At 37.0% G+C, this 13,074-nt stretch overlaps 1 protein-coding gene across 1 annotated transcript in view; it reads right to left on the bottom strand.

The window, feature by feature from the left end:
• LOC122800042 (gamma-aminobutyric acid receptor subunit alpha-1) overlaps positions 1 to 13,074 on the bottom strand; it is a 742,598-nt gene that overhangs the window by 302,268 nt on the left and 427,256 nt on the right. The window contains exons 6-7 of the mRNA XM_044069521.1: positions 4,642 to 4,724; positions 3,460 to 3,603 (exon numbers count right to left, since the gene is read on the bottom strand). Coding sequence (XP_043925456.1) covers positions 3,460 to 3,603; positions 4,642 to 4,724 — 227 coding nt within the window. The remainder of the gene's footprint in view (positions 1 to 3,459; positions 3,604 to 4,641; positions 4,725 to 13,074) is intronic.

Raw genomic sequence — 13,074 nt, 5'->3', positions numbered from 1 at the left:
TGCACTTAAGGGAAATTGTACTTTACTGTGTGTATTAGTTATCCTTTCCTCTCTTCTATGAGATGACCTCCCTGGTGTTGGTGGTGAGGATTGAGGCTCCTTGATTGCTGGGCCAGGGCATGGTCGTCACACCTGTCTTATGTATTAAGTATCAGTTTTAGAAAAGTAACAGTCTCTCTTCATTAATTCTAGGTGACTACTGTTTGCTGCCATTCGATGTCTCTCTTCCTTTTCTCTTCTTTCCCACTTACAGGCTCATATAGAGCAGCAAAGAATGGTGACAAGCTTCACATTGTGTGAGGATGATGCTATTATAATTTGGGCTTAGTGAGACAATTATCTTAATATGAAATGTTGAGAAGAATGTTTTGATTTCCTGCATTCTGCTCTGATGAAGTGGAGTTATGCCGTATTTATAGGAAATGAAAATAATGAAAGGGTACGTAACATGACAAGCATTACCCTTTATCACTGATATGAAAAAGTATAATGCACATGAGGAAACTCTTATTAGAATTTAAGTACTCTGTGATCAATGTAACTTCACCATGAAATATAAAGCAGAGATTCTTCGTCACTGAATGTTATTTCTGTAATCCTAGTTACAATATCATTATGAAACCCTAACTCACATATAGATAAGTAGGCAGGTAGACAGACAAATAAATACACAGACAGACAGATATACTGGTTGATAGAAATGCTCTTACATACTTCCAAAGTTGCTTGAATAACAGTTGTTGCATTAGCATGCGTTTTATGAAGGATATGAAGTCTTTGCATTAGCATGCGTTTTATGAAGGATATGAAGTCTAAAACATCCATGTCTGTCATTATTTAGTTGCAGTCCTTGGTGATTTGTCAGAAAACCATACATTTATGAAAAATAGAGCAAGAAGTATAAAGGAAACTCAGGGAGATTCTTAGAAAGTTGAGACAGATAGGTAAACAGGTAGATAGATGCATACATACATAAATGCACACAACAATATAATCTGTATCACTGTATACACAGAATATGACAATGTAACTTGCATCGTATTTTGCAAAGAAGCATTAATTTGTCAGATTGTGCAACATGAGATATTCATGTTACTATAGATGAATGCAGATGTGCACTTCTGACTTCAGTCTATTTAGTTCTGATGGACTCTAGTGTTTTTAAGACAACTGTTTGTTGCTATGGTTAGGCTGGTACTTCTTAATTACGGTTTTATTCAGACTGCCTGGGGATTCCCATCACACTGAAATACAATATTACTGATAAACATCCAGGACCTTTTATTTATTTGTTTTTTTGCTTGTTTTTCTTATTTAATGTGGTTACTGAAGCAGTACTTATCTCAGTGTTGGATTATTTAATTTTGTTCATGGTTGTGTCTGAATTTCAGTTGTGCAAAGCCTGGTTTGTGGACTCTATTGCTCAATCTTTTCTTAGTAGTGATTGCATTTTCCTACAAGAAAAGGATATTGCTCTCAACATTGACAGTTTGAGTCTTCTCCTAGCAAGACCTCGACGTAAAACAGGACCATTTTAGTGAGGGATCTCCCTTCAAAAGTCTTTATTCGTAGGCTTAAATCAAGTTATCATGTCTTAAAGAAAATAGTCATTCTTGCAGAATTTAGACTATTTTCCTTTTGTGTGATCTCAGAGTTGGTGTATTTAATAACGTTCTTACATTTAGTACTTACAAAGCTATTTATTTTACCATATATGATTACCTTCTCTGTGGCTATTTTATTGGTTTTACAGCTGTATTCATTTGTCACTCCTGCAAATAAGATATGCTTGTTCTTCTGTAGCATAAAATGTTGCACAATGTGCTTTCTCCATCAAACGCCTTCAAAATGTTCATCTCCAATTTCTGTTTTCCTACTTGTAGACTTTACACCATATAGTTTACCAGCACGTTTCCAGTGCATTCACTCAGTGTGTGACATCACCACACATTCTTACTATTATTACAGTTTGCATGTTAGGCTCATACACCTGTTATTTTGCAGCTTGTCCTCTACCTCTTAATGCAAAAAACATCTATTTGAGATCCATACATAGTCACATTCCAATAAGTTATGAAAGAACAGAATAATGACCCACAGACTCCCCAGACTCTGGAGGCCCTCTTCAAAAAGAACCTTGACGATTGGATGGGGGAAAGGAAATTCATCCCGGGGATCACATCAGATAGCGGTCCAGGGAAGTAAATAGTGTGGGAAGAAATAGCCAGGGAATTGTTATGGCTAGGCTTGTATAGGCCGTAGGGCTGATAGCCTAGTACCAACCTATGAACCTATGAACCTATGGTAATGAATGCAGTGATACAGCACTAAATGACTATGAATCTCAGGACAAGTGTGTTACAATTTTCAAAGCTGTAAAACACTTTGAGAGTAACTAAAAATATTATTCTCTCTCTCTTTCTCTAACTGCTGGTACAAGGGAAATTGTAAAGCTCCATGTAGTACATAAAGGATTGTGATTGGGTTACCTATTATAACAAACTTGTCATGTGTTTAAATACTTCTTGAGTGTGCAGCAAAATGAAGTTTGAGTGGTGAATCTAGGCATCCAAGTTGGGAACACAGGCAAACTTTGTAATACATGGAGCTTTGGGCCAGTTTCAAAAAGACTTACTCTCACTTTAAGAGTCTTAATCTGGTATAAGACCTTTCCATAAAGCAGGCTTACATCAGAGTAAGCCACTTACACTGAAACAAGTCTTTTGGAATCAGAACAGGGTTACACAGGAGAAAGTCACTAACACCAAGAGCAAGTATTTTGAAACTGGGCCCCTTATCTGCTCCATGTATTACCAGTTATAGGGAAAAAAAGTGTAGGAACACTAAATGCATATTATATGGCTTTCAAATATGAGAATCAATTAGTTTTGACACCCAAACAGTTCAGAGAAGTGAAATGTCTTTCTGAAGACTGAATGGCTTTAAAAGGTGTTAGACATTTTGATATGCCACACTAGGTTCTTGTTGTTGATCTGTGATCACCAGAATCTATCTTTGTTATGTTCTGCAGCAACACTGGGGCTTAACAGGGTTTAGAGATGCTTAACAAAAGCATGTTAAACACATTTTTGATTTCAACAATGAGGTTAACAAACCTGTCTTTTACCCTAATTTTAGAATGTAATCATGGTGTTCCATGTACTCTGCTCATCATAATCCCCTCAGTTATGCCTGAGGTACGGTGAAACTCAGCATGATCCTGATCTAATTTATAACTAGAAGACTGCATTTCTGTTACAGATAGCTTAAACTGCATAACATATTTAGCCTGGTAAAAGGAGAAAAAACAATAAATAAAATAGACTGCATCCATAAAAAATAAAAACAGACATTTTGTCATGTTGAGATGTCCATAAATAATAAAAGCAGACCTTTGTTGTGTTTTTATGTCATAGTGGGATGTTCATATGACATTACTTTTGAATTTTTGACACTGACCTGTACTTGACTGGACAACACCTGAGTCTACAGTCTGTCCCATAAGATCATACTGATTTAATCGAGACCCATCCTCAGCAACCACAACTGACTTCTCTGGCTCCTTTGTCCATTTGTAGACAACTTCAGCTTGTGTATAGGCATCTAAATGGATAAATATTTGTCAGAGTCATTATATGCCTTGCTAACCAGTGTTAAAGCATTGCAGTATACCATTAACAAACGATAAACTTAAAAATATTTTACTATGTTTTCCAGCCACGCAGTTGCTTATAGTTATTAAATTTGGGACATCAACTCATGTTTTTGTCAGTCTACTGCCTCTAGCTGCTGTGTTGACCCATTTCCTCCAGACCTGGTTCACTCATTCTGTTAGGGGTGAGCACACCAGGATCATGTATAATATCACACACAGCCTAAAATCTCTCTCTGCACCCTGAGTAATGCTTCAGGAGTCAGTTGTAGAATGGGCACTGCACGGTACCGATCCTGCAGGTACCCTGCTCCCATTAAAGAAATGTCTATAGCCTTTCTGGTCTCCTTTGAGAAATTTAACAGTATATGCTCCCTGAGATAAGTAAGTACAAGTGGCCCCCATAGTCTGTCACTTCAGCACCTCTATTAAATCCTCATCAGTTATCTAGGCATAGCCAGAACTTGAACTCCCAGCACCAAAGAATTAAGCAACTCACTCTGAATGCTTACTGAAGTTCAGAAATTATACAGAATTTTAATGTAGTTTAATCATGTTCTAATCTAGACTCATGAACATGTTTTAGGTTATATAAAACTGTAACTGAATAGAAAAGATAAATTATAATAGCACTTTAAATCAAAATATATTTTGCTTAGCTCCGATTTTTCTGCTTAAGATTTTATGTGTATCATTTTCTTGTTTCTTAATTTTCCTATGCTAACCATGCAATTATTTAAAGATTCATTTTGTTGGACCATGAATGTGTGAGCTTAAATTCTATAGATTTTAATTTTTATGCACGTTTTTTTTAAATCATAGTATTTACAGCAAAGATGTGTAAATAAAATTTATTTTTATAGAGCATTCACTAAAATTCAAGTTGCTTTTAAAAATTAGCTCCTCTAGAATACATTTTTATGACGAGCTGTTGTGTGAAAATGGGAACTGTTGAAGACAGCATGTATACAGAAACATTGTCAACTTACAGCTGCCAAATTTCAGTGGGCAAGCATGTGCATCCATTGGGAAATCTTCTAAATGCATAGGACATTCTGCTCGTACTGTTAATCTGCAAAAAAAATTACATTTATTTGTGATGAAAATTAGTCAATTATGTGAAAATTTTAAAATACAGATCATGAGAAATATTATATGCATGCACATACTGTACATATACCCATAGGGACAATATTGCTCCCACTACTTATAGTTTAATCAGTTTCCCTTATTATGCAAGTTTTTTTTCTTTTTTTGTACTATATATATATATATATATATATATATATATATATATATATATATATATACACACACACACACACACACACACACACACACACACACACACACACACACATACACATACATGTTAGGGCTTCATGTTAGGGCTTCTAGTTCTTCAGCACTAACAGTTTCCAGAGAGTCTTTGCACCCTCACCTCAGAATGCAAATTTATTATTTCTGTACAGGAACAGCATGAAGAATTAATGGGATTATTGTATATATAACAGGAAAAAACAGACCTCCTGGCTTACAGCAGTCTGCAGCTGATGTCTTTTTGTGAAATCCATACTCACCACTTCATTACTAACCATTTTCCAGATGACTGTCTCCCAAATTACTGATTTCCATCATACCTGTCAATCTTTTACCCCAAGAAATCTGGACAAAGCCTAAAATAACAGGGGAATGGCCCAAAATAAATATTGCTGTTTTAAACTTGGAATGTTGCTAGGATAATGAGGTTTGTGATAGGCTGCACTTTCTGAAGGATATGAAGTCTGAAGCTCAAATATATGTCTTTATTTACTGACTTTAATCTTCAGTGATTTGCCAGAATGCCAAAACTTTTATGAGTAGCAGATCAAAAATATGAGGCAAAAATCTAAACATTGTGCGAAAAATCTGGACAGATCAGTGGTATGATTGTATATGATTCATCCATTTTCAAGACAAATTAAAAACATTTTCATAAAATTTTTAAGAAATGGCTCAAATATATTTTTCTGTAAATCATCTTTAGATTTGGATCCTAACCGAAAAACAAGTTAATAGGTTCATAGCCATAGGTTCACATGTGATTGCTAGGCTAATACTTTCCAAATGCATCTGACAAGTTTTGACACCTCAGAGTTATTTTAAGGGATATATGTAGGCTTGGGTATGGGTGGTCCAGCATTTACACACTGCCTTGGTTTACTAGTGAGTTACAAGTGACAGACCATGAGTTAATTTCCAGTTCCCCAGCCACTGGTCAAGAGAAGCTTGACTTGGATTAGAAAATAACTCTGCTTCACATGAATGGGAAGCCTATTCCAGTAAAGGGGTAGTCTCTGAGACTCATATCTGTCCCTCCAGCATATCCTGTTTATGTTGCCTATGAGGTTTAGGTCTCTAGATTAGGTAATGCTGATGTTATTTGTTTTGTGGATGTACACCTGGTCTATCAAAGCAGCATCAGAGGATGTTTTGTCTGTCTGGTCAGGTACATACTGAAGTGGGCATGTCACTCAAATGATAGCTGAGTATGGTGGAACAATGGCATCTGAGGACATTGATGTCATAACCCTGTTTATAAGTACTACAGCATAAAATTATTTCCTTACTTTCATAGACACATGATGGTCAAAGGCTAGGTTACTTCTATATGTTATCTCAAATCCTTGACCCCCTAGGTGAGCTATTAGGATGTGGTAATTTTAGGGGTAGATGACTTTCCAAAGGATAGTATTAGTCATTTACTGACACTGAGATTTAGACCATGGCTCTGGCACTAGATATTGTTTTTTTCAGGCCTTCTTGGAGAATATTGATTCTTTGGGAGGTTATGTGACTGCACCTCATTTGCAATCATCTGCAACCTTAGTCAGCCAGAAGCCATTGACACTGGCCTTGACTTAAGTGAAGCAGATGACAAAAAGGAGTGACCCCAGCACAGAGCCTATAGTGAATCTGCTGCTGACTGGCCTCTTTGTGGAGGTAAACTATCCCTATCCTAACCTCTATCTGTCACTTTCCTGAATGCTTTGATCAAGTCAAGGTAGGCAGTATACAATGTTTTGTCCTCATCCATTACTTTGGTGTCCTTCTCAAAGACGTCCACTAGGCTGAGTAGGCATGACTTTCCCTACATGAAACCAAACTGGGTTGGATCTAGTGTCTGAAGGTATCTGCTATCCTTGTTTATCAATTCCATGATAATACTTTTCATAGTATTGCACATGAGACTAGTCAGACTTATTGGTCTGCAGTTACCTGAGTCTGTAGATGGCCGACCCTTGTGCAGAAGGATTACATTTATAGTCCTCTATTTATTTGGCATGAAGCTTAATTGGAGGTTATCATTAAATATTGATTTCATGGCTCTGACAGAATGTGTTTCATGCTGTTGAAGTATTTTGGGATATTACTGGGGCCAATGAATGCAGTGTTCTTGGCTTTGGAGAGTGCAATGAGGACCTGTTCTCTAATGATAGCTGGGGTAGCTGTGTTTGAAGGTATTTCATGAGGTGTGTTTGGGGGAGTAAAACTGGAGCTAAATTTGTCATCCAGTAGATCTGTTATATCATCCAGCTCATTATGGGTGGCTCCATGTACAGTTAGTTTGGCACATTGTTATGTATTGTCTTTGAAGTTGCATACATAGCTAAAGAATGCCTTGTGATTGTCTTTGGGTTGGGAGGCTATTTTTACATTAAGTTTGACTTTGGTAGACTTGAGTAGCCCCTCTGAGCTGCTTGTTTAGATTGACAAGGGAGTTTTTACTTTGCTGAGCATTGCACTTCCAAATGTTTGCATTGATTGTCTTCCTTTTGTTCTACAACCTATTGACATTTTCATTGCACCAGGGTAGATCTGTACTTATTCTAGGTGGGTACAGCTGCCTCTGTGCAGCCAGTAGCATGATTCTGCAGAGTTTCTGTGAATGATTCCACACAGGACGTGTTTTCTGGGTGGGAGGGATTGACATTTGCCACTTAATATTACCAAGTTTGCCTTAGAATAGTTCCTGAATGTTCCAGGTTAGCTGGGTTCTTGGGTTTTATTTTTACTTCAGTGGAGACAGCTTTATGGGCTAACATGACCAGTGAAGAAATGACACTAGGACACTGTAAACGTCTCCCATGTTTTTTAGGATCAGGTCAACAATGTCAGCTCCCATAGTTGATGCACGGACTAGTTGGCACAGGATGTTTGTGTTTACATTGTCCAGAAACCTCTGGGTCTGCATTTTTAGGGTTATGCATGACTCCTGGTTTGTAGTGTGATAGATAAAGTTATATATGAATATGGTATTGGGTTGAATGGCAACTTTAACCTATATGTTTAAGTATGTGCTAATGGTTTCCTGCATCATAAAGGGGAACTATATATTGCAAAAATATGGTATGAGACTTTGCCAAAGGCAAGTTGGACATGGAGAACTTCAAGCACATCATAATATTTGACCATGCATGACGTGAGTTTCTTTTTCATGTAAACTGAGACACTTTATTTTGTCTCTTCTTGTGCAGCAGCTGTTCTAAATGCATTCAAGCCATTACAACCTTGCATTGCCTAGGTGTTCTGAAGGCCTTTAAACCATGTAACTGTACAGATGTCTACCTTCTTCAAGGTAAGGAGGTCTTTTAGAAAGTGGGGTTTCTATTTAAGACTCCTGACACTGGGCAGTAACACCTTTAGATTTTCTTTAGTTGGTTTTGCTATATCAAAAGGTTTATCAGGTTGTCAATGCCCAAAAAAGGCACTAAGGGATTGGATAAGGTTTTAACTAAAATTCAGAAGCCTGGAGGGACAGGTGCAGATCATCTGTGTCAAAGCATTGTGATCTGTTAACCATCACCTTCCTAGCTGAAAAACATTGTACCCATTTAGATTGACATCAGAAATTAAGCCAATTATTAAAGTCAGTTATTTTGTGGTCAGATTGTGGCATCATCCTTGGAGAAGGTAGAATGATGCTCAGTGCTAGGCTCATACCAGCCTGGAACACATATTCCGAAATCTCCATAATGTCTTTCATCATATGGTCTAGGGAGATATGTCTCAGGACATTTACAGCTACGAAGACTATGACTGAGTCATACTGCTACTTCTGGTCCAATGACCTGAATGTGTGTGTAATAGTGGTGGATCCTAGCCATGGATAAGCAACTCACTATGACTTTATCTTACCCTGATGACAGGGACATCAGTATGTCTCAGATGGAGTCTACAATGACCAGAATGTTTGACTGTGTGGTGGCTTAGATGTACGGGCTCCATGAGATGTGGCTGTATGTGTTGATGTGGATGCTGTTTTGAAAGAGTGCGTTCATGGCTGCTGAGGGTACTTGTTATGCATACTTCATCTAGGCGGTCTTTGGGGTTTAGGAAGGTTACATTTAAGTGCCTCAGCATATGTGGGTCTATATTTCTGCTTTAAACTGTGTGAGATAGGTGCAGTATGTATACTACTGACAACCTTACTGACATTATGTGAGAGCTTTGCCTCTAGTGAGATTATGTAAATACATCTCTCACATACCATATCAGTTTGTTTGAGAATTAATTGGTTGTCAGTAAACATGAGACAATTTCTGTTTCACCTCAAGATGTCCATATCCACCAAACAGGTAACTGAGATAGTGGGACAGTTCATATCCATGGCAACAGACCCTTTTTTATATTGATTAGATAGCTGAAGTGAGAATATAAAGCAATGACAGGTGTATCCGGTTTGCAACTCTGGGAACAGTGGTTGCCATCACAAACTAGCTGTCTTGTGTGCAACTAGGTATTGGTGAAATTTCAATTATGCTTTTACAGAAAAGATGTCACTCAAGGTGTCTGTGTCTGTAGAGGCACTGCCAAACACTTGAGGGGAAACTAATAAGTAGACTCTGAAAATTTAAGGATGAAGTTTTTAGGCAGATATTCTGAAGTTAGAAAACAAAGAATGAGCTTGTCAAGAATGATGAAAAGAGGGAAGTTGGATGAATGGTTACTGCCTGGCTACTACAAGTGCTGGCCTGGACACAGCTTCACCTTACTGGCTTACAATGCTCCTTTGCTTCTTCTCTCAACAGAATCAAAACATTAGCACCAATCCCAAGATGAGAAGCAGGTCACAGCCTATTAGGTGATTCACAGTCTTGTTCCAGATTATGCAAAGTCTGTTAGCTTGTTGTAGCATTTTCCTGTTAGATGCCTTGAACAGCAACCAGATAGACTAATCAGGAATATCAAGCACAGACATTCACTGCCCAGCCAGAAAGAGTCAGGAATCAATGCACTCTGCTCCTTCTCTCACCGGGAGCAGTACATAAGCACAAATTCCAAGCTGTCACCTATGAATAAGTTATTAGGCTTTGCAGTGACCAACAGTCTCTCTGTCCTCCTTCTCTCACCAGGAGAAAACAGAAGCACTAATCCTAAGATGACAACTGACAGGCAGAATGTGGGCTCTCCAATAATTTGATTCTCTATTATATGATTGAAGACACATTCTTTCAAATACGTCTTGATCGAACTTGAAAGCACGAAATGGCAAAATACCAAAATGGCATATAAGCAAATTCTTTCCCTGGCTGCCTTCATTATTTTGCCATATATGTCACTGTAGTGGAATCTCTGAGTTGGTATATTTAAGAAGGGGGTGTGGGGGGCAAAGCTCCCCACTTTATGTAATGTTTTAAAGTTTTTTTTTTCTTTTCTTTTTGGAACAGCGATTTTTTTCCCTGGGAAAAAAAATCGCTTTTCTAAATGTTTGGCATTGTAAGCTTTCGCTTACATGGGGTTGATAAATCAGTGTTCGCTTTTTTAAGCATTCGCTGATTTAATATAGACCCAATAATTTGTGATCATGTAATAGATGTTGCAGATTTTAAAGGAAAGATGGAAAAATGGGTCATTATTCTAAGCACTGCAATGTGCAGTAAGCAGTTAGATATGAAAGAGGGGGTAACTTAAGCTTTAGATGTTCAAGTGGAGAACCACTAATTTTGAAAGAGCAAGCTAGATTGAAAGGGGTGGACACTTTGTATTCTGGTTCTATGGAATACAGTGGGATGATCAATAAAAGTAAATAGTTGAAGGGGAGTGATTTCAGAAAATGATAATTTTGTGCTTACTCACAACAGCCAATGAAAGGGGATAGGGAATTACATATGTGATCAGATTAACATAACGGGCAGGCAACTAGAAAGACAGTTGCATTTAAGAGCACAATAATGCCACAGTGGGAAAAATAATTTCTGTGTGACTCACAAGAGACACAGTTGTGTCACAGCAATATTCAATTAAAAGCAGAATACAAGTAAAACACAGTGTAAAGAAAAGAAATGACAATATACAGAACAGAAGAACTCAATAAAGTAATACATACCATGAGAAAGCAAAAGCAAAGTAACCTTTCTCTCACAGAAAGTCGTGGCAGAGTCTGGGTGAGCTTCTACAGTAAAGCTTTGAAATGCTTTATTTTACCCCTTAAATAGAAGCTTGAGTTCCTAACTTCACCCACAGTCCACAGATAATTAACCTTAATTGACCTGTTCTAACTTCTGTGTGACTCCTTAATTGACCTGTTCTAATTTCTGTGCATCTTACAAGAGACACAGCTGTGGTTTCTTTCCTAGTTTTAATATACAATTAAAAGCAGAATATGATTGAAACACATTGTAAAGAAAACAAATCACAATATACAAAATAGAAGAAGGCAATAAAGTAATACAAAATACAAGAACGTAAAAGCAAATTAACCTTTCCCTCATAACAAGTTGAGACACAGTATGGGTGAGCTTTTCCAGTAAATTCCAATCATACTCAAAAAACATAATTATATAATTATTGAAAGGCATAACGTTGTAAAACACTGCAACATTATTTCAGGAGAACAACACACACATATAGAAGGCAGATAATCCAGATAGAAACAGCATTCACATAATTACAGCCATATATTTATCTCTTATATGTTTGCATTTGTTATATTGGAAGGTACTGCTAAGAAGATCACTTTAATACGAGTCCCAAGGAGCAAAAAAAAAAATCTTCATTACAGACTTGCCCAGTTTGAAAAATTACAAAGAGAGTGTTGAAGCCTTGAGAAAGGTAACTGCATGATAACCGGTAACTTTTTCATTCATATTACAAATACATAAGACAAAATTAGAGGCCTGATTAACACACAAGAATAGATTGACTATGTAGCCTGATGAAACTGGGTTACATATGCAGTAAAAGTAATAATGATTAGAGTAGTAAAAAAGTGGGTAACTGATACAGGGAACATATTAACTGTGAAAACAACAGCAGGTTAGATATAAAAAGAGCCTAACTGATACAAGGATTAAATTAACTATGTCAAGTTTAAAGTTGTTGTTCCCTGAGTATTAAATAAAACTATCAGATACAATTAGTTATCTGAGTTTGTACACATTATGGCATAGTAATGTGCAACAGATCAGTAAAGTGAAGCCATCACATTGTGCCTTGAGATAATATTTATTGGATCAGGTGGAGTTACACAAAGGGTTTCCTGATAAGTGAAGAAAAGTGCACAGCCTAGACATACAGAGTCAGAGATGTCTTGCTCAACCAGACTTGCGCTTTCACAAGGAAGCAATATATTTCTTTATGAGTCCTTGTTTATTGAGAAATATACAGAAATATGGGAATTACTTGTTTAATGAGCAATGTCAGTTAATCTGAATATGTGAAAAATATGTAACTTACAGTACAAATATTAACAACTGTTTTTTTTGTTCAGCATTATCTAAGGTTTTAGCTGATGCCATGCAACAGACTGCAAGTAAGTTGGCTTTGGAGCTATTGATGCCGAGCTGGTAATTTCTTCATAATTACTAGCAACCAGTTAGTAGTATCTCAAGTATAATGCACTGTACATGGAAGCAATAGAATATTTGTCTGTGTGCCACCATCACATTTCACTTTATGCCCCCTTATAACATGTAACTCTCTTTTTCACTTATGAAAATATGACTAAGTATTAGTAACAATATTAGTGTTATTTAGTTACTTAAATTTGAAATGTAAAAATGTATAATAAAGGTTCCACATTCATGAGGAATACAGGTACTGTTGTTACCTGATATGGCTCTGAGCTCACCTAACAAATATTACCTCATTAAAAAGCGAGAAGCATAGCTGTCTCGACCAGTGAGTGCCCTGTGCCTGTTCCATGGACTAGCACCCCACCATCTCAGCTCAAAGGACTTCCACAAAACTTGCAGGATGTTTCATGCAGTACCCAATTTCCTTGCCTAACTCTTCCTATTTTTATGCCTTTACCATAACACTTCTTCAATATATTTTATTTAAAAAAAAATAATAATTTCTTCTTTTAAACTGCAGTAAACGGTTGCTTCATTTTATACCCTGCCTGCACAAAGTGCTACAACTGTCATGTTTTAGTTAAA

The sequence above is a fragment of the Protopterus annectens genome, chromosome 4.part0, assembly GCF_019279795.1.
Source record: "Protopterus annectens isolate FY-2018-M chromosome 4.part0, PAN1.0, whole genome shotgun sequence".
Taxonomy (NCBI): domain Eukaryota; kingdom Metazoa; phylum Chordata; order Ceratodontiformes; family Protopteridae; genus Protopterus; species Protopterus annectens.
This window is presented reverse-complemented; position numbering and strand designations above follow the sequence as displayed.